At 39.1% G+C, this 26,494-nt stretch overlaps 3 protein-coding genes across 3 annotated transcripts; all 3 read left to right on the plus strand.

Moving 5' to 3' along the window:
• The first annotated feature begins 2,678 nt into the window (after positions 1 to 2,678).
• On the plus strand, positions 2,679 to 5,217 carry LOC133791216 (laccase-4-like). Its single transcript, XM_062229143.1, has 5 exons — positions 2,679 to 2,865; positions 2,979 to 3,130; positions 3,249 to 3,493; positions 3,617 to 4,666; positions 4,808 to 5,217. Exons 1-5 carry the CDS (start codon positions 2,773 to 2,775, stop codon positions 4,936 to 4,938), a joined length of 1,671 nt encoding a protein of 556 aa, XP_062085127.1. The 5' UTR covers positions 2,679 to 2,772; the 3' UTR covers positions 4,939 to 5,217.
• A 1,451-nt stretch (positions 5,218 to 6,668) lies between these two features.
• LOC133791617 (uncharacterized) lies at positions 6,669 to 7,475 on the plus strand. Its single transcript, XM_062229537.1, has one exon. The coding sequence runs from the start codon at positions 6,669 to 6,671 to the stop codon at positions 7,473 to 7,475; it is 807 nt and encodes a 268-aa protein (XP_062085521.1).
• A 2,187-nt stretch (positions 7,476 to 9,662) lies between these two features.
• LOC133791619 (uncharacterized) lies at positions 9,663 to 10,868 on the plus strand. Its single transcript, XM_062229538.1, has one exon. It carries the CDS (start codon positions 9,663 to 9,665, stop codon positions 10,866 to 10,868), a length of 1,206 nt encoding a protein of 401 aa, XP_062085522.1.
• The last annotated feature ends 15,626 nt before the right edge of the window (positions 10,869 to 26,494 follow it).

The raw sequence follows: 26,494 nt of genomic DNA on the forward strand, positions 1-26,494 counted from the left end.
TTACAACAAAAAATTACTTGTGACTAAAACGTCATAATTAATCACAAGTTGTCACTAATATAGTTTTAGTCACAACCTATTATTTTTAGTGATAAAGTTTGTTGTGACAAAAAATATATTTAGTGACAACAAATTGTGATTTTAGTGACTAATACTTTTAACCAGAGACTTTTAGTGATGACATAGGTAAAATAATTTTTCTTTAGTCACAAATTTTTTACTTGTAGTCACAAAATTTATTGTTACTAAAAGTAAGATTTTTTGAAGTGCGTTTAACATTTTAAAATATTTTTTATGGGTTTCTTCGGTGCACCTCCCCAAAAGGGGTATATCGGTGGACCCCTTTCCTGCTTTCGGTGTTTGGATAATTTTTGGTGCATTTTTTTCTAATTATTTATATTGTTGTTATTTAGAGCATATTATTTTCAAATAATTTACAATGTACACGGTCATAAAAAAATCATCTAGGTACCAAAAGCAGGAGGGATGCACCGGTGTGCCCCTTTTTAGGGGTGCACTAGAAAGTTCCTCTATTTTAATATTTTATTTAAATAACTAATAAAATTTGTATGTGAAACAATTCCAAAAAAAGTATTAAAAAAAAGAGAAGTTTTAAGTCATTATGAACAAAACCAAACACTCATTATTAAATATTTTTGGTCCTCGGATGGTAGACCATGAATCACCTATTTTTTAATTTACTTGTGCAAAAGTAATTTTTAATTAATCAACAGTTTATATTAATAATAAATTACTATAAGCTTTCTTTTTATTAAAAAAAGATAAAAAAAAAAATTAATTTTAAAATTGAATATAAAATAATAATTCACTTAAAATAAAACACTAATAATATAATAATTGTCTCTAATTAATTTTTATATTAATATTGTGACAAACAAACTTTTATATAAGATCATACAATATAAATAAATTGTATTCATCTGTTAATAATATTTACTTATTTTTAAAATACAATAATATTAAATTATTACATTTGTAGCACTTAAAAACTCAATTTATTTTTCTGCCAGCAAAAATACCTTCCGTCTATATTTTGTTAAGTGCTAAACATAATAATTTAAGTATTTTTGCCACAAATATAATTTCTTAATATTATATCATTGTTATAAAACAAAAAATAGTCACCTAGCTTCTCCTTAAAATTTATATATATATATATATATATATATTGGCATGCATATTGGGTTTAGGAATGCATTAATCACATTATGAATGTGATATCTTGCTATACATATTTGGACATATATTTATTATTAGTTTTAGAGTTATAATATATGACTATTATGAATAGTAGTAGAGTAGAGAGAGATCACTAGTTATATATACTTAATTAACATAAAGTGACACTAAGTATGATATAGGATATATATACCATTGGATATTGGTAGGGAAATTTCATATTATATACATAATAACTTTGTAAATTTTTTTAATATACCACCATAACTTACTATCCCAAATATATGACAATTTCAATTTTTTAGACAAAAATACCCCTAACATCGAAATTGCATCGAAAGTGCATCGCAATTGCATCGAAAAAGCATCGTTTGGGATAATAATCAAGTTTTCATGATTGCATCGAAATAGCATCGATGTACCATCAATTTGGCATCGAAACATCATCGGCATTAATGTACCATCGATTTTGCATCGAAATGGCATCGAAAAAACATCGTTTGGGATAATAATCAAGTTTTCATGATTGCATCGAAATAGCATCAATTTGGCATCGAAACACCACCGGCATCGATGTACCACCGATTTTGTATCGAAATTGTATCGAAAAAGCATCGTTTGGGATAATAATCAAGTTTTCATGATTGTATCGAAATAGCATCGATTTGGCATCGAAACACCATCGGCATCGATGCCAAATCGATGCTACATCGATGCCGATAGTGTTTCGATGCCAAATCGATGCTATTTCGATGCAATCATGAAAACTTGATTATTATTCCAAACGATTTGCTTTTTCAATGCCATTTCGATGCAAAATCGATGCTATTTCGATGCAATCATGAAAACTTGATTATTATCCCAAATGATGTTTTTTCGATGCAATTGCGATGCAATTTCAATGTTAGGGGTATTTTTGTCTAAAAAATTGAAATTGTCATTTATTTGGGATAGTAAGTTATGGTGGCATATTAAACAAATTTAGAAATTTATTATGCATGTAATATGAAATTTCCCTATGGGTATATCAGTAGTTGCACCAAACCCCAAATAGAGGTGGTCACTCACCGCCTAATAAACCAATTTGATGAAATCGGCTAGTATCATTCGCAGAAAAAGACATCAGGCTGGATCACCTATATAGCTTAGCTTCAAAAAATGTCATGCTTTGTTTGACGGATCAATATCATTAAGACTATTTTTGTGTAATATGTACGCATTAATTAATAAAACAAAGTACAACAAGAGCTTGCCAGCGTATGTACATATATTATGTAGCGTATGTACATATATTATGTATAAACGACGTCGAGTAAGGGATCACCAATTACAATTATGCAATTCTCCGCCGACGTACCCGACTAAAAATGACGTCGCAGCAAATGGGATGATGATATGAGCAACCATTATTAATTATATATTAGAGAACAAATTTATATATATATATATATATAATCGCTTCAGATCACCACTCAGTGAAACCATCCATCTATTATTAAGATTTCAAAAGTAGTGGTCACTTGAGTAAAAAAAAAAAAAACTCTAGCTAGAGAGAAAACAGAGAAATCAACAATGGAGATGGCTCCATGGGTTCGAGTTTTAATAGTGGTGGCTTGTCTATTTCCGGCATCGGTCGAGTGCATGGTTCGACACTATAAGTTTGACGTAAGTATATATTATATATTTTGGTTGGTAAAAACACTACGTACGTAAGTACCATGTTTTTAATACACTAGATATCTAATACCACAAATTAATTAACCCATTTTATTACTTAGGTGGTGAGGAAGAACAGCACAAAATTATGCTCCACCAAACCCATTGTCACGGTGAATGGACGGTTCCCAGGTCCGACTATATATGCAAGAGAGGAGGACACCGTTTTGATCAAGGTGGTCAACCACGTCAAATACAATCTCAGTATCCATTGGTGAGCCTCTTTTTCATATTCATGATTATTTTCTATGCTGCTGTTCTTTTATATGTAAATATTTTTATTATTTCTTGTACGTACGTAACTTAATTTATAATCTTATTTATGAAAAAAGGCACGGGATTAGGCAAATTAGAACTGGGTGGGCAGATGGGCCTGCCTATATTACACAATGCCCAATTCAGCCTGGACAACAATATGTGTACAACTTTACTCTCACTGGCCAAAGGGGCACTCTTTGGTGGCACGCACACATTCTCTGGCTCAGGGCCACTGTCCATGGGGCCATAGTCATCCTACCCAAGCGCGGTGTCCCGTATCCATTTCCCGCACCTCATCAAGAAAAAGTTATTATTTTAGGTGAGAGCGACAAGTCCATTGAAGAGATCTAATAAATGAAGAAAATATAGTTCACTAATTAGTATTATGTATAGAGCTAACAAGAAAATTAATACTTAATAATTCTATATATCTTGTACGTAGCTGAGTGGTGGAAATCAGATGTGGAAGCAGTCATTAACGAGGCACTAAAATCTGGTTCGGCTCCAAATGTTTCTGATGCTCATATAATAAATGGCCACCCAGGCCCTGTATCAAGTTGCTCCTCACAAGGAGGGTTTACTTTACCAGTAGAAGGCGACAAAACATACCTACTAAGAATCGTCAACGCTGCACTCAATGAAGAGTTATTTTTCAAGATCGCTGGTCACCAAGTCACGGTTGTAGAAGTCGATGCCGTGTACACTAAGCCCTTCAAAACTGATACCATCGTCATAGCCCCTGGTCAAACAACAAATGTTCTCCTCCACGCCAACCAAAAAGCTGGCAAGTATCTAGTCGCCGCCTCCCCATTCATGGATGCTCCTATTGCTGTCGATAATAAGACTGCCATCGCCACATTGCACTACTCTGGAACCTTATCTAGCTCTCCCACCATCCTCACCTCCACACCTCCAAAAAATGCCACGTCCACTGCAAATAACTTCACCAAATCTCTTCGAAGCCTTAATTCTAAGAAATACCCTGCTAGGGTTCCACTTAAGATCGACCATTCTTTGTTATTTACCGTTGGACTCGGAATCAATCCTTGCTCCACTTGTGTCAATGGCACTCGAGTGGTTGCCGATATCAACAATGTCACGTTTGTTATGCCCCAAACTGCTCTCCTTCAAGCTCATTTCTTCAATATTAGTGGAGTTTTTACTGATGACTTCCCTGGAAAACCGCCAGTGGCTTATAATTTCACCGGAAAGCAGCCGAATAACTTAGCAACCACGAAAGGAACAAGGCTTTATAGACTTGCTTATAATTCTACAGTTCAGCTGGTTTTGCAGGATACTGGGATGCTAACCCCTGAAAACCATCCCATTCATTTGCATGGCTTTAATTTCTTCGAAGTTGGGAGGGGATTAGGGAATTTCAACAGCAAAAGAGATCCAAAGAAGTTCAATCTAGTTGACCCGGTTGAGAGGAATACTGTGGGTGTACCTTCTGGTGGATGGGTTGCTATTAGATTCAAAGCTGATAATCCTGGTACGTAATTATTAATTAATATAATTGATCAGTTCTATGAATTCTAAATTATTATTTATATTTTTACCAACAATAATTGTTTTTGTTTTATGTAATAATACTGTTTTAATTATATATATATATATATATGTAATTGTGTAGGTGTGTGGTTTATGCATTGTCATTTGGAAGTACACACGACATGGGGACTAAAGATGGCCTTTGTGGTGGACAATGGAAAAGGGCCTAATGAATCTGTTATACCACCTCCAAGAGATCTTCCCAAGTGTTAGGCGGCGGATTAAATGTTCTTATCAAAAATATGAGAATTAAATTTTGATAATATCAACATTCAACATATGATTTAAAGTAAAAAGAAATTAAAGAAAGAAAGAAAGATAGTTCTTTTGAGCTTGCAAAACAATTAGCAGCTCATATTTGAATAACAAAGCAATAATTAATATTGCCACATTCTTTATATTCTTTTTCTTTTTGGGAAATATTTATATTGAATGTATTGTTAAGTCAAGTAATAAAGAAAAATATGTATTCTTTTGTTGGCAGAATATTCAGAGAGCTTGGACATTTAGATTGACTTTATATATATATATATATATGTTGGGCCCAAAATGTTCGGCCCAAAAACCCTTTCCTCGTTTATCAGATATTCAAAACAGAGCGTTTTGACAAAGAGAGGATCCGAGGGCAGAAGCTGTGGGTCAGAGGCAATCTGCGCCTCTGACCCCTGAGCGAAACATTTTAAAGTTGGTATTTTTGGAGGGAATTTCAGTTATTTTCTTTCCCCCCATTTCAGGGATCGCTTGAACCAACTAACTACCTTGCATATTTCGTCCTATAAATATGAGATTCTTAGAAGAGAAATGGAGGGAACTTTTGAACTGACTTAAGCATCGGAGTGTCTTTCTTGCAGGTGTTCCCGACGAGTCGAAGGCAAACTTCATCACCGGAGTAGAAGCAAGTTATCATTCATCGTTGGGTTTTTACTTCCAGATATAGAAAGACAAATTGTTGCCCCAACAATTGGCGCCGTTTGTGGGAACGACAAACGTTTCGGCCTTAGCCACGTTGTCGAACCAAGAAATCAAGATTCACTACGAACCCAGAAATTATGCCACCAAAAGGCAACGGAGTTTCGGGCCCAATTGCTCAGAGCGTCCCTCCGACGGACATGAGCGACCATATCGAAAGGATGTGTCGCTTGTTGGAGGCAAGCCAGTAGCGGTCCAACGAAGCAATCAAGACATTGACTGAAGCCCAAGCAAGGCTCGAAGCCGAGATTGCTGAGCTACGCAGATCCGCTGACACGACTCGCAACACCGAAGCCCACGACAATCTTGATTCTAGCAGATCTGACGTTCTAATCGACCGCGTTAATTCCCCACATCAAAACATGAACCCAGGTAACGAAAGATCCCAAGGCATCCCGCCATCCACCGGGGCCGAAGAGCGACAAGCCCCGACCTCTGACACGCATGGGCGGACGAAAGCAGAACCCACCGGACCCGCTTAGCCAGCAGTCGAAGTCCAGCCTCAACGCACCACACCTCAAATCGCACACGACTCTCCCTCTGAAGGTCGTGTTCCCTCGATCCGGTTCTTGGACAGCTGGAAAGAAGACATGATGCGGGAAATGATGCAGAAGTTCTCAGATGGGCGATCCGCCTACGCCACCGAACATTTGGATCTAGTATCAAGAACCACTGAGAAATCCCCTTTCTCGGAATGGATTCAGAATTAGCCAAAACCTCGAAACTTCGTCATCCCTTCCCTGCCTGCGTTCAATGGAAAGGGAGATCCACTAAACCACCTATTTCAATTTCAACAGAAGATGGCATTAGAAGCTAATAACGAAGCCATACAATGCAAAATCTTTTCAACGACATTCTCCGGGCCGGCTCTGTTATGGTTCTGACAATTAAGGCCCGGGTCACTCAACAGTTTTAGTGATCTCCGACGGACCTTCTTACAGCAGTACAGCACAAACCGAGAGGCGCCCAGAACAATGGCTGATCTCTATTGGATTGAACAGAGGGAGAATGAACATCTAAAAGCATACTTACAGCGTTTCATTGACCTCATGCATCAAATCCACGACGTCGACCCACTCACCGCAGCAAATCTCTTCGTCAAAAGCCTGCAGGTGGGATCTCTCTTACAGGAGAATCTCACCATGACACCACCATACGACATGGCAGACGTGCAGACCCGAGTCGAGGGCATCTTCAGGGTACTGGAATTTCGAGAGCACGCACAGAAGAAGTCTGCACTCATCTCTGCTCCGCCAACAAATAATCCTCCACCACCTGCCAGGGATGACAAGAGGAAGCGGAACCAAACAGATCATACGAAGGAAGGAAAAAGGCCAAGACAGGATCAACAGCCATCACGATACCCATCCTTCGAATACACCGTCCTGCAAGAAGTCATTTATGAAGAAAATAAAGACAGACCTATCTGGCGAGAGCCCTACAAAAATACCACTCCATCTGACAGAAGGGATAAAAACAGATACTGTCTCTTCCACAAAGATCACGGTCATATGATCGCTGAATGCCACAATTTGAACAATCAGATCCAAGCCCTCATGAGGAGTGGAAGGCTTACCCAATACATCAAGGAGACGGGCAGACCAGGCACCTCGCGGCAGAACCCCGCTTCTGCCCCCGCTCCACAGGCGTCAGACCCCGTGCACATAGCCTCTGACAGCACCCAGGAGACTCTTAAGCAAGTCCCTATGATCCACGGGATCGTAGAACCCACTGATAATCAAGAGCATACAACCAAAATCGATAAAAGGATGGAAGAATGAGTGAAGCGATACAAATCATTAGGCCACGTGGTCAATCTCGTCACTTCAGAAGACAGAAGCTACCCAGCCTCTGCTATCACCTTCACCGATGATGACCTGAAGGGCGTCCACCTACCCCATGATGATCCACTCATCATTTCCCTACAAGTTGACCATTGCCAGCTGGGCAGAATTCTGATCGACGGGGGCAGTGGGGTCGACATCCTCTTCTGGGAAGCCTTCCAGAAGATGGGACTAGAGGAGAATCAGATCCGGCCCTCCACCACGCCCATTTTGGGATTCAACAGCCAAAGAGTCTATCCAAAGGGCGTCGTTCGATTAACTGTGGTGGCTGCAGAATGCGCCCTGCCAGTAGACTTTCTCATTATAGACTCCACCATAAGCTACAACGCCATCATGGGGATAAATTGGATCCACCGAATGCAGGGGGTAGTCTCAACTCTACATCAGGTAATGCGGTGTCAATCACTCAACGGGCGTTACACCGTCGACATCAAAGGCTGCCAGAAGCAGGCCAAAAAGTGCTTCCTTACCTTAAAAGAAATAAATAACTCTGGCACTGCTTCCCATGACAACTCCCCTGAGAAATAGCAATTACAGTAGGACCTACCAGCGTGCCTAAAAAGAATCAATCTAGAGGAAGACCAAGAAAAACCCCAAGTTACACTAGATACCTTAGAACAAGTGGGTCTAGACGACGCTGACCCCTCCAAGACAGTGCTGTTAAGTACCAAGCTCTCTCGAGATGAGAGGCAGATCCTCATACGATTTCTCAAGACCAGAATGAGAACTTTTTCCTGGACTCCACATGACATGCCCGGAATAGACCCTTCTGTCATGAGTCACAGCCTAAATATCTCCAACAACTTCCCACCTGTCAAGCAGAAACAGAGGAGGTTCGCTCCAGAGGTGAATCAAGTCATACAAGAGGAGGTCCAACGGCTCCTAAGCACAGGGGCAGTTGAAGAATGCTTGTACCCCAGTTGGCTCGCCAACCCCGTCGTGGTCCCAAAGAAGAATGGGAAAAAGAGAGTATGCATAGACTACACAAATTTAAACAAAGCGTGTCCCAAGGATAGCTACCCTCTACCAAAGATCGATCAGATGATAGACGCCACGGCAGGATATGAAAGAATGAGCTTCCTTGACGCTTACTCTGGATACAATCAGATCCCCATGAAATCAGAGGATCGGATTCATTCGGCTTTCATAACAAAAGGTGGTCTGTATTGCTACAAAGTTATGCCCTTTGGTCTAAAGAATGCCGGCGCAACATACCAGAGGCTAATGTACAAGCTGTTTTCCTCATTACTCGGGAGAAATATGGAAGTTTATATTGACGACATGGTCATCAAGTCCAAACAAAGCTCTTCACATATAGACGACTTGACTGAGTGCTTTGACGTCCTTGATGCTTATAAAATGAAATTAAACCCCTCTAAATGTGTCTTTGGGGTGTCCTCTGGACAGTTCTTGGGATACGTCGTCAGTCAGAGGGGCATCGAGGCAAACCCAACACAGATTTCATCCCTCTCAGAAGTCAAAGAGCCCCGAACCATCCGAGACATACAGGCTCTGACGGGCAAAGTAGTAGCATTAAGTCGATTCAAATCACGAATGTCTGACCGTTGCCAACCCTTCTTACAATGCATAAAGAAATCTACCAAAACCACCTGGGGACCAGAGCAGAGAAAAGCATTGGAAGAATTGAAAACTTATTTGAGCTCACCTCCTATACGGAGCTCCCCCACTGCTAATGAAGATTTATTCTTATACTTGTCTGTCTCACAATTCGCTGTGAGTTCCGTTCTCTTCCGAGAAGAAGCCAATCATCAGAGGCCAGTGTTCTACTGCAGCAAGATGCTTTTGGACGCTGAAACCCGGTACAGTATGATGGAAAAGTTGGCACTCGCACTCCTTACGGCAAAGAAGAAGTTACGACAATATTTTGAAAGCCACACCATCAATGTATACACGGACTATCCATTAAAGTAAGTATTGAGTAAGCCCGACCTCTCTGGAAGGTTATCCAAATGGGCCATTGAGCTAGGGACGTACGATATTCAGTTCTCGCCACGAAAAGCTAAAAAAGGACAGGTACTAGCTGACTTCCTGGTTGAAATTTAGTCGTTCACCCCTGACGCTCTGCCGGAATTGTTAGATACACAAGATCAGTGGATGTGGACGATGTATACTGACGGAGCATCCAATTCACAAGGGGCTGGTATTGGCGTCGTATTAGAAGCTCCCTCGGACCTCAAAATCGAAGAAGCCATTCGTTTAGAGCAATCCACGACGAATAATGAAGCAGAATATGAGGCACTAATCTATGGTTTAGAACTCGCACGAGAAATGGGCATCCAACGGTTGAATGTCAGAGGCGACTCGCAACTTATGATAGAGCAAGTGGCTGGAAATTTCGATACCAAAGCACCCCATCTGGCTAGCCTTCTACAGAAGGTGACTGACTTGCGATCGCATTTTCGCCAGTTCGAACTCATACAAGTACCTAGGGAGCAAAATCAAAAGGCCGATGCCCTTGCCAAATTAGCTTCTGCGGGAGGATGCACACGCCAGTCCTCCATATCTATAAGCCGATCAAGCGAAGACATGGAAGTATATTCAACCTCATCAGAACTTGAATGCTGGATAGATCCAATCGTGAAATACTTGACCACCTCCGAGCTCCCACCTAATCCGAAAGATGCAAAGCTTCTGCGCCTTCGGGCACAACGCTATTCCATAATCTGTGGGACGTTGTACCGAAAATCCTTCAACGGCCCATACTTACGGTGTTTGCGCCCAACAGAAGCTAAGAAATTGTTAGAAGAAATACATGAGGGAACATGTGGAAATCACACAGGGGGACGGAGTTTGGCACACAAGGCACTTACAGCAGGGTATTACTGGCCATACATGCTGACAGAAGCGCGGGATTATACCAAAAAATGCGACAAATGCCAACGATTTGCACCCACCATCCATCAACCTGCTCAAACCTTACACTCCATCGTTGCACCTAGGCCTTTTGCAAAATGGGGTATGGATGTAGTAGGAGAACTACCTAAGGCTGCTGGAGGAAGACGGTATGCTCTTGTAGTCACTGATTACTTCACAAAATGGGTTGTGGCAGAGGCGTACGTCACGGTCAGCAAAACAGACACTGTGTCCTTCATCTGGAAGCATATCATATGTCAATTTGGGATACCGTGGGAGATAGTCGTGGATAATGGAACTCCGTTCCAAAATGCGAAGGTACAAGAACTATGCGACACATACAAGATCAAGCTAAGCTTCGCCTCTGTCACTTACCCACAAGGCAACGGTCAAGCAGAGGCTTCCAACAAAGTTATCTTCGCCAACATTAAGAAGAACTTGGAAGATAAAAAATGAGCATGGGTAGACGAGTTACCAAAAGTATTATGGGCATATAGGACAACAAAAAGATCCTCCACGGGGGAATCTCCCTACGCCATGGTATATGGAACAGAGGCCGTCATCCCAACAGAAGTCGGTCTACCTACACTTCGGACAGAGATCGCATCTGATCCAACAACAAACAATATTCAACTGCTACACAACCTGGACCTTCTAGAAGAAGCACGTACAATGGCACAACTACGACTAGAGAATTATCAAAAGGTCGCAGAACGCTACTACAACAAAAGAGTCCACTCACGCACATTTCGAGAAGGTGATTGGGTTCTACGTAAGGTCACAGGCAACAAGAAGAAGCTAGAACCTAATTGGGAAGGGCCTTTCAAAATCATTAAAGTACTAGGCAGAGGGTCTTATGCCCTAAAGAATGTACGTAGTGGGAAAATCGTACCCCGTACTTGGAATTCAATGTCTTTAAAGCAATATTATTGTTAATAGTTGTACTGTGCAATTCAAAAGTAATACAACAATTTTCCATTTTTTCACATTCTTTTAAATTTCTCTTGTATATTCAATTCCTTGACATTATTGTCCACCATATTTCACCAAGTCAGACACGTGACAATTAACTTTTCACTCGAAAGGTTTCCTCAATTATATCCTCACCTAACTTTGTAACATTATTCACGTGTACTCAAAAACCACCTACCACAATGGCTATAAATAAACAATTATCTAATGCTTGAAGTTGCCAACCTCCCCTAGCAATACACCATACATATTTAATCTCAATACATATGTAACCCACACCTACACTTCCATAAACAAAGAGCAATAATAATGCATAGCGAGGATCACACCCCGCACGTTGGCACCAGGCTGAATCTCAACAGTTCATGGCAACAAGGCCACTACACACAATCTGCGTACACGATCCTACCGCCTCTGCCGTTTCACTGGATTTTGTACCGCATTCTAATCTGCCTTGACTAAGCTCACAGGGAGCTACGGCCAACCATTTTCCAGTCTAATATGTCCTGACTACGCTGCCCTGGCCGTCCAAAGGAGGTGCACTACAAACCCTACCCTCTTACCCGCATAAGAGGAGCACCTCCTGCTGTCTAATCTGCCCTGACTATCACAGCAGAACCATCTGCTGTCATGCTTCAAATTCCTCTCCAATGTACACTAGCTGGTTTGGCAATCCAAGTCTGGGAGGAACTTTTCCCGCAGTCGCACCCATATACTACACAATGGGTGCCTCTGACAGGATACGCGGCAGCCAAACAACCCATCACTACATTACACGGTATGGGTGCATTGGAAAGATACCTGCCTCACAATTTTCACCTCTTTGCATCTGCCTCGACGCCCTACTCTACGCTTTGTCCTCCGCGTTTGGTCGGGATCACATTAACCCCTCTGAACTCATGGGAAAATTTCTGTCTCCAGAGGCCGAACCCGTTCCGATCAAGACCACTACAACAACTCCCTACGAGTAAGAAGGTCTGCCACCCAGCAATAATGGCAACATCGCAGGAGTACAGCACACTTATCACTATAACTTAAATTGGCAGATGCTAAGTATGGGCACACATATTTGCTCAATTCCTTTCTCAATAAACAAAAACAAATATTTGTACAGTAACTTAAATTGGCAGATGCTAAGCATGGGATCAGAAGGCGATGTATACTCAAAAGTATCAATATATCAGAAGTTGTTATTTATAAGTTGTATTACATTAACGACAATATTAACTCCTGATTTCATAATTGATCTATTTTCTTGCCCATAATTAATCCCACTCAATACGACGCATGTACTCTGCCATCGCACTCTCTAGCTTCGGATGGCCTAACCCATAGCGTTCACACGATATGTAGTACGGGATTCCACTTCTGATAAGCTCTTCCATAGCCCACGTTGAGTAAAGCCACTGTGGGTTGTCAAAGATTCTCCTCAAAAAGGGAACCTTCGTCAACTCACGGTGCTCACCTGCAACAACAATGTTGTCAGCTCCAACCCATCACCAAAACACCAAGACGGATCACTCACACAACACTTAACTGGGCATCCTCTCCCACCATCTGTATAACCTTTCGCTGTATTTCGCACGCAATGGCCTAAAGGGTCTATGAAGCTTCTGATCCAAGTAAACCATACGACTCACACCTGTCATCACGCCTTCAATTAAGTCATAAACAACAACAAACACATACAGTATACACACCAAGACAACCAACAGGAGACAAAGTTCTATTTGTATCGATAATTTGCTCTATTACAATCAACTACATACTAACAGCCTAAAGATCCCAAAGAATGTATATACAGAAAGTAATTCACAGCAAAACATGACAAAAGTTAACAAAACGATAGTGTGTCGTTCATTCTACGGCACCTCTTTCACCATCTGGCTTGCCCTTTGCTACAGGCACAGATCTTGATGTCTACTGATCAGACGCCACATTGGCAACACTATCTTCAACAGCCTCCCCGTTGGCATTATACATTGACCCCAGCGCGTCGCCCCTCATCTTCAACTTCTCCAGATGGCACGGCGGATAGGAAATCTGTAAATCCCCGAGTTCATTCAAGTACTTGTCGACGTCATATTCTCTTATTTTTACATCGACGCTTTTACAATACATCTCCAGTTTTGCCCATTTCTCCTCTGGGGTCTGCTTCTTATTACGTAATGCCAGATCCAGATACTTCGCAGTATCCACCTCAGCCACCCTCACAAGTCTGCGTTCGGTGATCTCCCGATCTTGTATGCGCTGCCTAGTGGCTTCAATCGCCGCCTCTGCTGCCCTCTACAAATCCCAAAACATTACGGAATCAACACACTCGTTTTATGGGCCCATTAATTTTCTAATACATCAATAACAAAAGAAGAGTCGCATACCTCTGCCATCTCCTCCAACTGCTTCTTGGTTTTGGTTACCGCCTCTTCTGCTTCCTTCAACTTCTTCCCAAAAAGAAGTTCAGTCTCCAACTTTTGCTTCTTGGCGTCCGCTGCACTGGCCTCAAGACGGTTTGCCCTTCGCTCCAGCTCTGTTTTCTCTTTGTCTAAAATCTCCTTATCAGTTTGCAATGACACGATATCTTCTTCAAGGTCGTTCATCATACTGCTAAGCTTCTCCATGCGGGCTTCATGCTGAATGCAGAATTGACTTTTCTCCATCCACTTATTGGTCATATCCACCAAGTCAGCCTTCAGTTTGTCTCACTCTACTTCGAGCCCGACAGTACCGACTAGATTCTCCTCTGTGGCAGTCACCCTCTTTTTCTCCTCTGCCAGCTCCGCTTCTAACATCTTGATGGCTTCCACACAAGCACGTCCCGGTTTGCCTCAGCCATCCTTCTCCCTGCCCGCTCCTCTTCCAATTTTTCCGTCTGCTCCGCTAGTTTAGAGCCATTTTGTACTGCTGCATATTCCCGCCTTGCAGCAGATGCGCATACATAGCTCTGTGAAAAATCAATTATAACCGTTAAAAATAACATATTATACATATCAAGAGATATAAACAAGGCCTAATTTTTAAAACCAACTTACCATCCAGATGTGATCTGATACTTGTTGTAGCAAATCACCTTGCCTGCTCAAGGATCCAATCGCTTCTGCTGGAAAATGGGGTCTACTTATACGTAACATTTCATCCATAACTTCAGTAGACGCAGAAGGCCCATATTCTGACACAACTTCGGTTCTGTCACTTGCTTCTCCCCCTGCAAGCACAGCTGCAGAAGCAACAGGGGCAGCTGACTTCCCACCTTCTGCTAACGTCGACACCATAATGCTATCAGACGCCAGCGCAACTGTCCCCGCGCCAGAAGAATACGTCTTCGAAGGGCGTATAAATAAGCTATCATCTTCACCCAAGTCACTGGGGAGGTACACCGGTGTCTGCACGGCAGAAGACGTTAGCTGCTCCAAGAAAGCGCTAGGAGATTCAAAAGTGTTAGTACCCTTCGGGGACACAGCAATGACATCTCCTGGATGAGACTCAGAAGCAGTAGGCGGTAATAAGGAAACGTCAGCACTGAGAGTGTCAACACCTGTTACTCCAACAGCCCCTGATTCCTGACATCCAGGGATAGCTTCGGGCATAACGACTTTACTTGCCCCAACTGCCAGAAGAGTGGTATCCGCAGCCTCAAAACCCTCTCCGAAGGCATCCTCTAGAAGCTTGTTTTTACGAGAGGCAGAGGAAGGGCGTCTCCCCTCTGACCCACGCTTATGGCCAATAGCAGACCCTTCAGTCAAATCAGAAGCAGAGGGCAATGCCTCTGATGACTTCACACAGACAGCAGGCAACTTCACCTCAAGCGGTAAGCCACCCTGCACTCCATCTCCAGTCGCTACTCCTAATAATTTGGACGGAGAAGAGGAAACGCCCTCTACATGAGCCGCCCCTTCTGAGCCTGCTGCCAAGGAAGACCCGATTGCATGTGAAGTAGGAGACGCCTCAGGTAAATGTTCAACGGGGGTAGATCCCCGCGGCTTCTTGCGCAACGAGAGAGCCTGGCCCGTTGGTAATTTCCCCGGGGTAAGTTTGGGGATTGCAAAGGGTGTTCCCTGAGTAGTGAGGGCAGAACCTTTTGAGATCCGAAGCTTGGACAAGATGCACTTCCCGTCGTCCGAATCTTCGGAAGAGGACTCCTCACGCTCTTTTCTTTTTCCTAAAGCGTCTGTAGGCAAAGGCACTTGCTAAAGAGGCTGAATTTGCAGAGCGTCAGAAGGCGTGGACGATCGCCCTTGGATGCGGGAAGACCTGCGCGATAAGCCAGACTTATCAGGGGAAGACTCCTCAGCAGAAGCCAGACCAGAGCCCTCCTTCTTTTTATCCTCTGGGACCCCTTGACGCTTGGCACATGCAGGGTAGGTTTCAGAACACGCCCTTTCGAACTCAACCTTTGTCAGCGACAGAGTTGAAGGAGTAGGAGGGGATTTCTTCATGAAAACTCCCAGCTGCTTCGCACATGCTGCTGTAATCTTGCTTAGGGTCATGTCACCCTTCTGCGATCTAACTTGCATGGCACCAGGATCGACTTGATCCACAAAACAAAGCCGAGTCATAATCTGCATACAGTAGGGGTTCGGTACACCCCTGATACTAATGGCGTTCTCCTTAGATTCATTCAGAAGCCCCTTCTCCGTCAGCATGCTCTGTCGCTCAGAACCCATGCTAACTTGAGGCCAAGAAAAATCTGATGCAAAAAACCAAAACAGAAATACACAGAGTTAAACTAGCAGACAATCATCCAGATATGATTAATTCACATTAAATTCAATAAAGAACAGAATGAAAAATGTGACTCACCTTTTATAAATACCCTGGCCAGAGGGAAAATTTCCTGAGGCAGGAATTCAGGATACCACGCTCCTCCAACAGCGAAGAAATATTTATCCCAATTTCGATGGGAGCTATCAAAATCAGTGAAGATTGTCCGATCCTTTTTGTGAGAGAGGTAGAAAGTTTTCCAAGGCTTTCCCTCTATCACCTTGTTCGTGTACTTGGTGAAACACGCGCAAATGTCGTCCGATTGAATATTGACATTCCTGAGGCTCCCTATCATCTGAGCCCCGACTATAGACTGAATAGCATTTGGGAGAAATTGCGAAATGTGAGCCCCGGAGTTTGAAATTATATGAACAAGCAGAGCCGAAAGAGGGAAGCGGAGCCATTCGATGTGTCTCAGACTCATGACGATCTCAGTAGGCTTCACTACATCCTTAAATCGCCATTCTCGAAGCTCGGCCTCCGAGAGCATCCTCACCGTGACATTGTCAGGAATGTCGAACGATCTGCGCATACGTTCGAACAAATTCTTGTATCCATCACGATCCAAAGGCTCGGGAGATGAACGAGAAGACATTATCACACCGAATGAGATGATTGTCAAAGGTTTGAGTTGAAGGAAATCTCTAGGGTTTCTTCGGAGCTTCTCTCTGGAAGTTGGAACAAAATTTGGAAATTTGAATGAAAATTATTTTGAAATAAAAACTACTTAAATGAAAGGTAATCGAACGTTTTATTCGATAACCGTGTTTGCATTAAGTGTAACTTGTCAGGTAATCAAATAATCATGTACCTACGGATTACCTCGGTTTACGGAGAATGACGGCTCTAGGCGAACTTTTTGCTGTTGAAGAGTCGGCCCAAGATTCTAACAGATTAACACACCACGCCTGTCCGAAGCTTGGGCCAGGGGGCATCTGTTGGGTCCAAAATGTTCGGCCCAAAAACCCTTTCCTCGTTTATCAGATATTCAAAATGAAGCGTTTTGACAAAGAGAGGATCTGAGGGCAGAAGTTGTGGGTCAGAGGCAATCTGCGCCTCTGACCCCTGAGCGAAACATTTTAAAGTCGGTATTTTTGGAGGGAATTTCAGTTATTTTCTTTCCCCCCATTCCAGGGATCGCTTGAACCAACTAACTACCTTGCATATTTCGTCCTATAAATATGAGATTCTTAGAAGAGAAATGGAGGAAACTTTTGAATTGACTTAAGCATCGGAGTGTCTTTCTTCCAGGTGTTCTCGGCGAGTCGAAGGCAAACTTCATCACCGGAGTAGAAGCAAGTTATCATTCATCGTTGGGTTTTTACTTCCAGATATAGAAAGACAAATTGTTGCCCCAACAATATATATATATATATAATAATGTACCAATGCTCATTGAATAGAATTAGTAAGTACTACGCTGAATACAAGGTTGATCATCCAACCAAGTTTAATTCATTATCTACTATAAGGACACTGCCAACAACAACTTCAGCATCACTTTCTATTACATTAATATGGATATCAAGACTAGCTATCCAATGGAGGCTTAAACTAAGTGCTAATGCCTTAACTTCTTTTGGAGAAAAGATTCCCTCCAACTTCTTAGCAAAACAAGCCAATTAAAAAGAAAACCATCTGAAGCCCTCACAATTGCACCAATGCCAACAAAACAACGGTGAGAGTCTAAGGCGACGTCCACATTCATATTGAGTGAATGGAAAGGTAAAACAGTCAAAGCACTAGGTTTCTTAAATTGAGGTCCATTGTTAGAGGTAGAATGTAAATGTCGAACCTCTAACCATTCTGATATATAAGTAGAAGCCCAATCAACAATAAACTAAGGAGTACGAGCTAGCAGTAGATTCATGTTTAACCTTATTACGCTCTCCCAAAATGCTTCAAATAAGAACAATATGGTGATGCTACACCCAGGCAATGCATCGCCACCATGCAGGTGATGTGTTGCCTGTATAGTTAAATACATCCTTTTCTTCTAGCCTGAAAAATATCAGTGCATAAAACAAAGCACATTTTGGGTTTGAACTTTATCTTATAGTGAAAACACTAAAAAACTTCTATTGAAATGCTAATGTATACTTAAATATTGAACCCAACATTCCTAGTGATAAAAGCTGGTAATGTCTCACACACCTCCACCTGATTACTCATGTATTTCCCCCTTTGCACGATCAGTACTTTTCTTGGCCTTGTGCGTATCCATTCATATATCATCTGAAGAGAAAACTCATACTCTCTTGAAAGGTGGCACCACCTCTAGGTTCACATATGTGAAATTCTTACAACATCTTTGCTACATGTAGAGAAGATTGTTGTTCTTCAATTGAATCTTATTATAAGTCTATGGTTTAACCCTCATGTCTTGTAGCAACCAAAATTAACTTATCTTAGATGGGACTTGTAAGTTGTTAATGCTGCAAACTATTCATTTATCAACAACTTGTTTTCACCAATTGAACTCTACACTTTATGTATACTAGTTTTGAGTTGGGTTGCCATCATTGGGGAATCTATTGGTCAAGGAGTTTTAGTCCCATCCCTCTATTTGTAGAACTCATCAAATCTCTTCATAAAGGTTTGGTAAATGGATCCTCTAAGTTCTCACAGAATTTGACATACGAAATTGATATGACATTCTTATCAATCAATTGTCTCACGTAGTCATGTCTTAGACTTATATGTCTAGACTTCCCATTGTATATCTTATTGTAAGCTCTAATCAAAGTGGCTTGCTTATCACAGTGTATTGAGATCGTCGATACATCAACCTCTGTTTTTATTATCCCCATCATGAGAAATCTTAGCCATTTAATCTCTTTTTCGGTTGCCGCTATAGCTACAAACTCGAACTCCATGGGTGAGTGACATATATATGTTTGTTTCCTAGATCCCCAAGAAATGGGACCCCCACCAAGGGTGAACACCCAACCGGTTGTTGAGAGATTATCTCCTACACCAAATATCCAACTTGCGTCAGAATATCCTTCAAGTATCTTAGGAAACTTGGAATATTGGAGGCACAATTTTTTATGTCCTTTTGAGGTATCCAAAAACTCTTTCTACGACCTTCCAATGTTTGGTACTTGGATTGCTAATAAGCCTACTTAGTTTACTAACTTAAATGCAATATCTGCTCTAGTACAATGTGCGGCATACATTAAACTCCCAATTGTACTTGCATGCTCTAGTTGAGCCACCACTCTCCCTTCATTATTTTCAATCTTTTGACTTGAATCGAAGGGTGTATTTGCCTCTTTGATATTAAAATTACTAAATTTTTCAAGCATCTTCCTAACATAATGAGCTTGACCTAAGGCATGCCCATCCACATTTCTTCTAACTTTATACATAGTATGGCATGAACCTCTTCAAGGTCTTTCATCTTAAAGTTAGAAGATAGAAACATCTTTGTCTCTATTATGCCTCTCATGTCATTACGTAATATTAACATATCATCAACATATAGACGCACTAAGATGACATAGTCATCACAAGTCTTAGAATATAAGCATTTATCTGCACTAATGAGTCTAAATCCATCCGAAACAATGGTTTCACCAAACTTCTCATGCCATTGTTTTGGTGTTTGTTTTAAACAATATAATTATTAAATAAGTCTACACACCTTATGTTCATTTACCTTTAGAACAAACCCTTCTAGTTTTTCCATGTACACTTCCTCATCGAGGTTGCCATTTAGATATGTCGTTTTGACATCCATTTGATAAACATATAAGTTTTGTATTGATATAAGGCAAACAACAATCTTATAGATGTTTTCCTTGCTAGCGATGCATAGATATCAAAATAATCTATGTCTTCCTTTTGTCTAAACATTTTGGCCACCAACCTTGCCTTATAGACTTGAATGGTACCATTAGTGTTGTATTTTCTTTGGGATACCCACTTGCAACACTACAAGAAATCTGACATTTACCTACCAATTTTTTACCTACTTATATTTATTTGTAGGCAGAGATGAGTTTTACCTACCAATATTTAATAGTACGAACTATTCGTCGGTAAATTTTGCAAAATATATAAACTATATCAAATTTATTTTTTGCTACCAATAAAATTAGTAGGTAAAGAGTTTTACCTAGGTATATATTGGAGGGAAAATTTTTAGCTTTTGGAGCTTATTTTTCCCTCCAACTTTATTTTAATTTTTAAAATTTTATTAAAATTAATGATGATGTGTACAAAATTATCCTAGTGTGTGACAATATATAGTTATTTTATAATTTACACATTTTATCAATACATATATAATATAATAAAAACATAAATAAATTTATTACTTAATATCATTATATACTTATAACCCTAAACCTAACTTATCTCTCAACTCATCTCCATTCTTCCAAACACTCAGTCGCCTCTCTTCTCTCTTCTTTGAGCACTTCCTCTCTCTTCTCTCTTCTCCGAGCCCTGCCCCAAGCCCTGCCACAAGCCCCGCCTCTCTCTTCTCTCTTCTCTGAGCCCATGGCTAAGAATAGCCGAGACCCTTCATCTCCATGGATGAATCCAAATGCCTTCTTCTCCATTGTTGAACCGAGATGCCTTCACCTCTTTTCTTGAACCCGGACGCCTTGTTTCTGTTATTGAACCTGAATGTCTTCATTTATAGTCTTGAACCCAGGCGCCTCATCTCCAATCTTGAACCCAGATTGTCGTCGTTCAACCTAATCCACTGCGTCCATGACTAAGCCTCTATCATGTGTTGTATATGCTTGCGACCCTTTGTTCTCTTAGTACATCTTCGATCTTGAGGCCCTCTATTCTCTGTAAGTAATTTTTTCTGTTTATTGTTTAGAATATGTGTAGTTAGTAATATCTGTTTTTGATTGCTTAGTTTGGATTGAGGATTTTGGATTGCTTGGATGCATTGAGGGTTTTGGATTGCTTGGAGGCTATGAATTTTTCGGACTGGCTGGTGGATTTGAGATTTTCGGATTGAGGTATTTTGTATGAGATCACAATGACTAAATCCCCAATAATTTGAAGGATTAGTGATGTTTCATTAATCTGAGGCATATTTTCCATGTTTGTATACTGCCATGTGTTTTGGATTTTAGGTGTTCGAATTGCATAGTATATTGTTTATATATTTTTTATATTGACAGATTTAGAGTTAGGAAATTTGTGTTTCTACTCTGTTTTGTTTATTGATATTTTTTTGGATTTGAGATTTTCAGATTATTTGTTATGTTGATATTAGCTTTAGATTTAGTTTTTTTTTTATGTTTCTAATCTGCTTTGTGTCTCTGAAAAGCTTTAAATGCCACAGTTTATGTGTAGAGTCCAAGAACTTTACTTAGATAAGTTAGATAGTAGTTTAATAGTAGTAATAGTATTATCTTTATGACTGTTGATTTTTGGTTCAGACCGGGATTTATTTGGACACTTATAGTAGTACTTGTAGATTTTCTAAGTTTAATCTATAGTTTAAGAATATTAATTTTAACCTAAGGTTTGATTAATATGACTGATATTGAGGATAATATTTATTATACTATAAGGTTTAGATAAGAACCAATGGGATTTTAGCACATGTTATGTATGGGTTATTAATGATTAAGTATTTTGAGGACTTAATTTATTAAGTTAAAATTTGAATACTCTAAGGTCAGTCAGCAGCTTTGAAAACGTTTAAGGGCTTAGTCAAGGCTGTTTACTCAATTCAAATTAAGCTAAAAATGTGTAATTTCGTGTTTAAATAATCAGCGTATGCCGATATATCGCAGCACGTAGATACGGAAAACACGAAACGATGCACGTTTGCCTCAGGCATAATGGTCCAGGCGATATATCGCCTATAGGGGGCGATATATCGCCTCCTTCAGCATATTTTGAATGTTTTCAAAATCGTTTCCCATTCAAACCTTCAACCTCTTGATAAGTCCAGCACCTTTCTGAACGAGTCTTCAGCCTCTGCTGAACGATAATTCAAATTATTTTCACTTAAAAAATCATTATTTTTATTCAAGTTAAATTAAGATCCTTTCATTCCTAAACCCTATAAATAGGACCTAGTACCCAGCCATTATTCATCTTTTGCTCTAAGTTCAGAGGCTGCAAGTTGCTAGGTGAGTGTGAGAGGTAAACACTTGGGTTGGGAATCATAAGCTTGATCATCATAATCTTATCAAACACTTGGGAAAGTAAGGTTTTATAGTATTTCAGTTCGAGGTTTAGATTGGTCTTACAAGTCTTCAAGGTATTTCCACACCTTAGTTCATTGGTATTATTTTATTTTAAGTTCTCATAGTCTTCTACTCAGCCTTCTAACCTTAATCTTTATTTTGGTTAGGAAATCTAAGAACTTGCACATAAGTTTTTGGTAAGTATTTTCTCAATGGTTTAGTCCTTCCATTCCTTTCATTTCTCTTCTTCACTATACTCACTCTTTTTCAAATGGTTCTTAGGAGTGTTCCAAAGTCCCAACTCTGTCCTCATATCCCGGTATTTTGGTAAGGAAAATAGGATAGAATTCATATGTTATATGTTTTATATGTTATCTTATGGTTTTTATGTTATGAAATATGCTATGATATGTATGTATGTAGGCTTGGGCATATGACCCATATGACTAACAAGCCCCAAATAGATTATGGGCATATGACCTGCTTAGCTAGTAGGACCCCAAATAGATTATGGGCATATGACCTGCTTAGCTAGTAGGACCCCACTAATCTCATGGGCATATGACTTGTTTAGTCTATGGGACCCCAAGTAATAATGGACATTATAGTATGTGTATGATATAAGTGTTATGTTATGTTTTTATGTTTCTTATGAAATTTATGTATATGATCTATGTGTTAGAATTTTCCTTGCTGGGCATTAGGCTCACTCCTTTTTGTTTATATGTGCAGGAAAATAGACTTAGTGGTGGGAAAGGTTCTTGGAAGCTTGGAGAATGTGTATTGAGGCGGAATGGATTCAAGAGCCGAGTGTTTCGATTCGAGGATGTAGTTTTGTCTTTATGGTTTTTACATGTATTTTTCCACACTTGTTATGTAATTCCTTTTATTTTAAATTATGTTATGTTTTGTTTTTAAAACAATGGGATCCCATATCCTACTTGAGATTTTATGTAAGTTTAACTCTTATTTTTACAAGTTTCTTAATAAAGTTATGGTATTTTCACTTGTAAGTTTTATTAAGGATTAGTATGTATAGTTTTCGTTAATGGTCCAAAAGTCTAGAGTAGTTGGGTCATTACATTATGGCTCTAGAATGTCTTGTATATCTTCATTTTTATCTTGTTTGAAAGCAATAATTATTAATATTGATGAGTTTTTATAATCTAGATATTTTGATGAGTTTTTATTATCTGTGTAATATTGCCGACGGTGATGGTGAACATTTATCAGTTCTTTGCATTTTGTGTGATTTTGAAATTAAAAGTTTTCGAATTAAATGTTTATTCCATTGTTATGTAGATTAATTGTTTCCTCTGTAGGAAAATGCAAATCTACTCATCCAAATGGGGTTTAGTTAGTTTCTAATGAGAGTAACTCATTCATTACTGTCTTACTCTTTTCTCATGCTTGCTTATGATGTATTGTTTCTAATGAGAGTAGCTCATTCATTACTGACTTACTGTTTCTCATTGCTTACATAGGGTTAAATGATAGGCTCTATGGACCTTACTAGGCTCTATGGTTCTCTATGATTTTTTTTTTAGTTTTTTATGTGGTTATTCAAATCTATTAAATGATTTATGCCAAATCATATTTTATGTTGTTGACTAATTTACTTGAATGAAATATGAGATTTTGAGTATGGGGTGAAAAACTGATTTTGGTGAGATTCTTTGATTGTAACATCATAATCTTTATGCTTGCTGAATTTGACATAATTCTGGATTTGTTTGAACTAACTTATATGCTTGCTATCCATATATGTATATAAGAAACTAGTTTTTATGATTCTTTTGTAGATTTAAACTTTATTTATTGTTTTATTGAGATAAGGTTGGACAAATTTCTGTTTTGATGATTAGTGTGTTTCGACTTTGAGTTGTGTAGATTTTTTCAGTTATGTTTCATTGTTGTAATATGGTTTATGTGTTTCATTGCTATACTCTAGTTTATTTGTTTGATTGTCCTTAAGCTTTGAGTTGTGATTCATAGTTTTGGGGTTTTGTTCATGTTCAGGGAGTTTGTCATATCTGATATTGTTTTCCCTATGCTTTCATTAGTTTTATTTTGATGAAAAGTTAGTTTTACATGTAGTTTTATATAAATTTGATTGATTATACTTGAATGCAGTTTTTAACTTTTATTTATTCATGTATAAACTTTAATGGGAAACTTAGGAAATGTATCTTTCTTTATAGAGTAACTAATATATTTCAAGTATTAGTGTGTTTCACTGTCCTAAATCTGATTGATCAAGCTTTCTTTTATGCATTATAGCTGATGAACTTGACTAAGGATGAGTTTTTTTTAATAGTTAAGCACTTATTCTATTTATTTATTTATTTGTTGTTATGTTTCCAAAGTTTTTTTAATAGTTAAGCATTGGTTCTTCTGGGTACACATGCTAATGCTTTTAAATGTGTCATCTTACAAGTTAGATTCGCTCTTGTTTCTGATATTTGTATTTAGCTTTAGTGTTGCTCTTTGATCGTAGGGTTTGGTTCTGTTTTGAGCAAACAATCTGTTTTAATATGTCTATATATGAAGGAATCTATTTTGAGCAAAGATTTGATTTAATATATGTTGTTTGGTACTTTGTTTCTGATATTTGTATTTAGCTTTGGTGTTGCTATTTGAGTGTAGGGTCTAGTTCTATTTTGAGGAAGGAATATGTTTTAATGCCTAGGATATATTTTAGTATATTTTGTTTGATACTTTGTTTCTGATATTTGTATTAAGATTTAGTGTTGCTCTTTGGCTGTAGGGTCTGGTTATAATCTGATTTTTAGTTTGAGGATTTATGCCATTGTTACTTTGAATTTATTTTGCCAATGATGATTAAGAATAAATGTACTTATTTTATGTTGGTGATTATGAGACTTGATGTGCTCATATATTTGTTTTTAATATATGCAGGTATGTCAAGTGTCATAAATGCCCATAATAATAAATCATATACAATCTGAAATCCTTATGATGATTAAATTGGGGATATTTTTTATGTTGAAGTTAATTATAGTCATTCCCACTATCGCCAACCCAAACCTCACCTCTCAAAGCCATCATCGATATTCTCAGAGTTCAGTTAGAGAAAGGAGGCTCTCATGCAATAATTCCAAAGTGAAGAATAAGAAGAATATTAAGAAAAATGTTGTTAGAGAAAAGAGAATTGTATAGAATTGTATAGAATTGTTGATATTTTATTTTATGAAATGTAATTAGTGTAACACTTATCATTTAATAAGCAATGAATATTTTATAATATATGTTTGTTTATTTTGTTATTCATGTTAAATAAGTTATTTGAGGAAAAATGGTAAATATTTTTAAAATTAACTTCTTTCATTTATTGTTTATATTAAATTAAATTTATTGAAATAATTGAAATTACCTACATATAAACATTATCTTTACTCACAAATAAATAAGTGTAGGTAAAAATAGGTATACCAGCTTATACCACATGGACTAGTCATTTAGTGCCACGTAACCAATAAAAAGGGACAAGTAACTCAATCATTTAGTGCCACGTGTTTCACTAAAAATTTGCCACAAGGCTTGCCACGTCAGTTGAAACATTAGATGCCACTTCAAACAACTCCAAGTCATTTCTGTGGGGTCCACATAAGTTTTATCTACCAATATGCCAATCGTAGGCAATGATACCTTTCTCGACTAATTATAGCCTACCAATACAAAATTGGTCAAAATATGTAGGTAAAAGGATTTACCTACCAATACGCTATCTTTACCCACGATTAATATTGGTAGGTAAATGTCGAATTTCTTGTAGTGCAACCTATTGGCTTTGATCCTTGTGGTAGATCAAAAATCTCCCAACTGTGGTTAGACATAATTGAATTCATCTCATCATTTATTGCCTCCTTCCAAAAGGTAGACTCCCTTGATGACATGGATTCTTGGAAAGTTTTAGGATCATCCTCCACTTGAAGTATCATCGGATACTTCTGAGTGTCTCCCTTGTGATTTCCCTCTACTAGGTAAAGGGTCTCCACTTGAGAGTTTTGTCTTGTCATCTAATCTCATTAAGCCTTTGGCTTTTTCTTGGAAATATAAGTTGCTCTACAACCTTTCAAGGTAATTCCTCTTGAGTTTCGTCTAATGAGATTGATTGTTGAAGCTTATTGTCACTATACAACAAATTCTCAAAAAACTCAACTT

The sequence above is a fragment of the Humulus lupulus genome, chromosome 7 (genome assembly GCF_963169125.1).
Source record: "Humulus lupulus chromosome 7, drHumLupu1.1, whole genome shotgun sequence".
In the NCBI taxonomy this organism is placed as follows: Eukaryota; Viridiplantae; Streptophyta; class Magnoliopsida; order Rosales; family Cannabaceae; genus Humulus; species Humulus lupulus.

Coding starts and splice junctions, on each gene's coding strand:
- LOC133791619 (XM_062229538.1), top strand. CDS start 9,663: ATGTATACTGACGGAGCATCCAATTCACAAGGGGCTGGTATTGGCGTC.
- LOC133791216 (XM_062229143.1), top strand. CDS start 2,773: ATGGAGATGGCTCCATGGGTTCGAGTTTTAATAGTGGTGGCTTGTCTA. Junction 3,131..3,248: donor TACAATCTCAGTATCCATTG/GTGAGCCTCTTT, acceptor TTATGAAAAAAG/GCACGGGATTAGGCAAATTA. Junction 4,667..4,807: donor ATTCAAAGCTGATAATCCTG/GTACGTAATTAT, acceptor GTAATTGTGTAG/GTGTGTGGTTTATGCATTGT.
- LOC133791617 (XM_062229537.1), top strand. CDS start 6,669: ATGGCTGATCTCTATTGGATTGAACAGAGGGAGAATGAACATCTAAAA.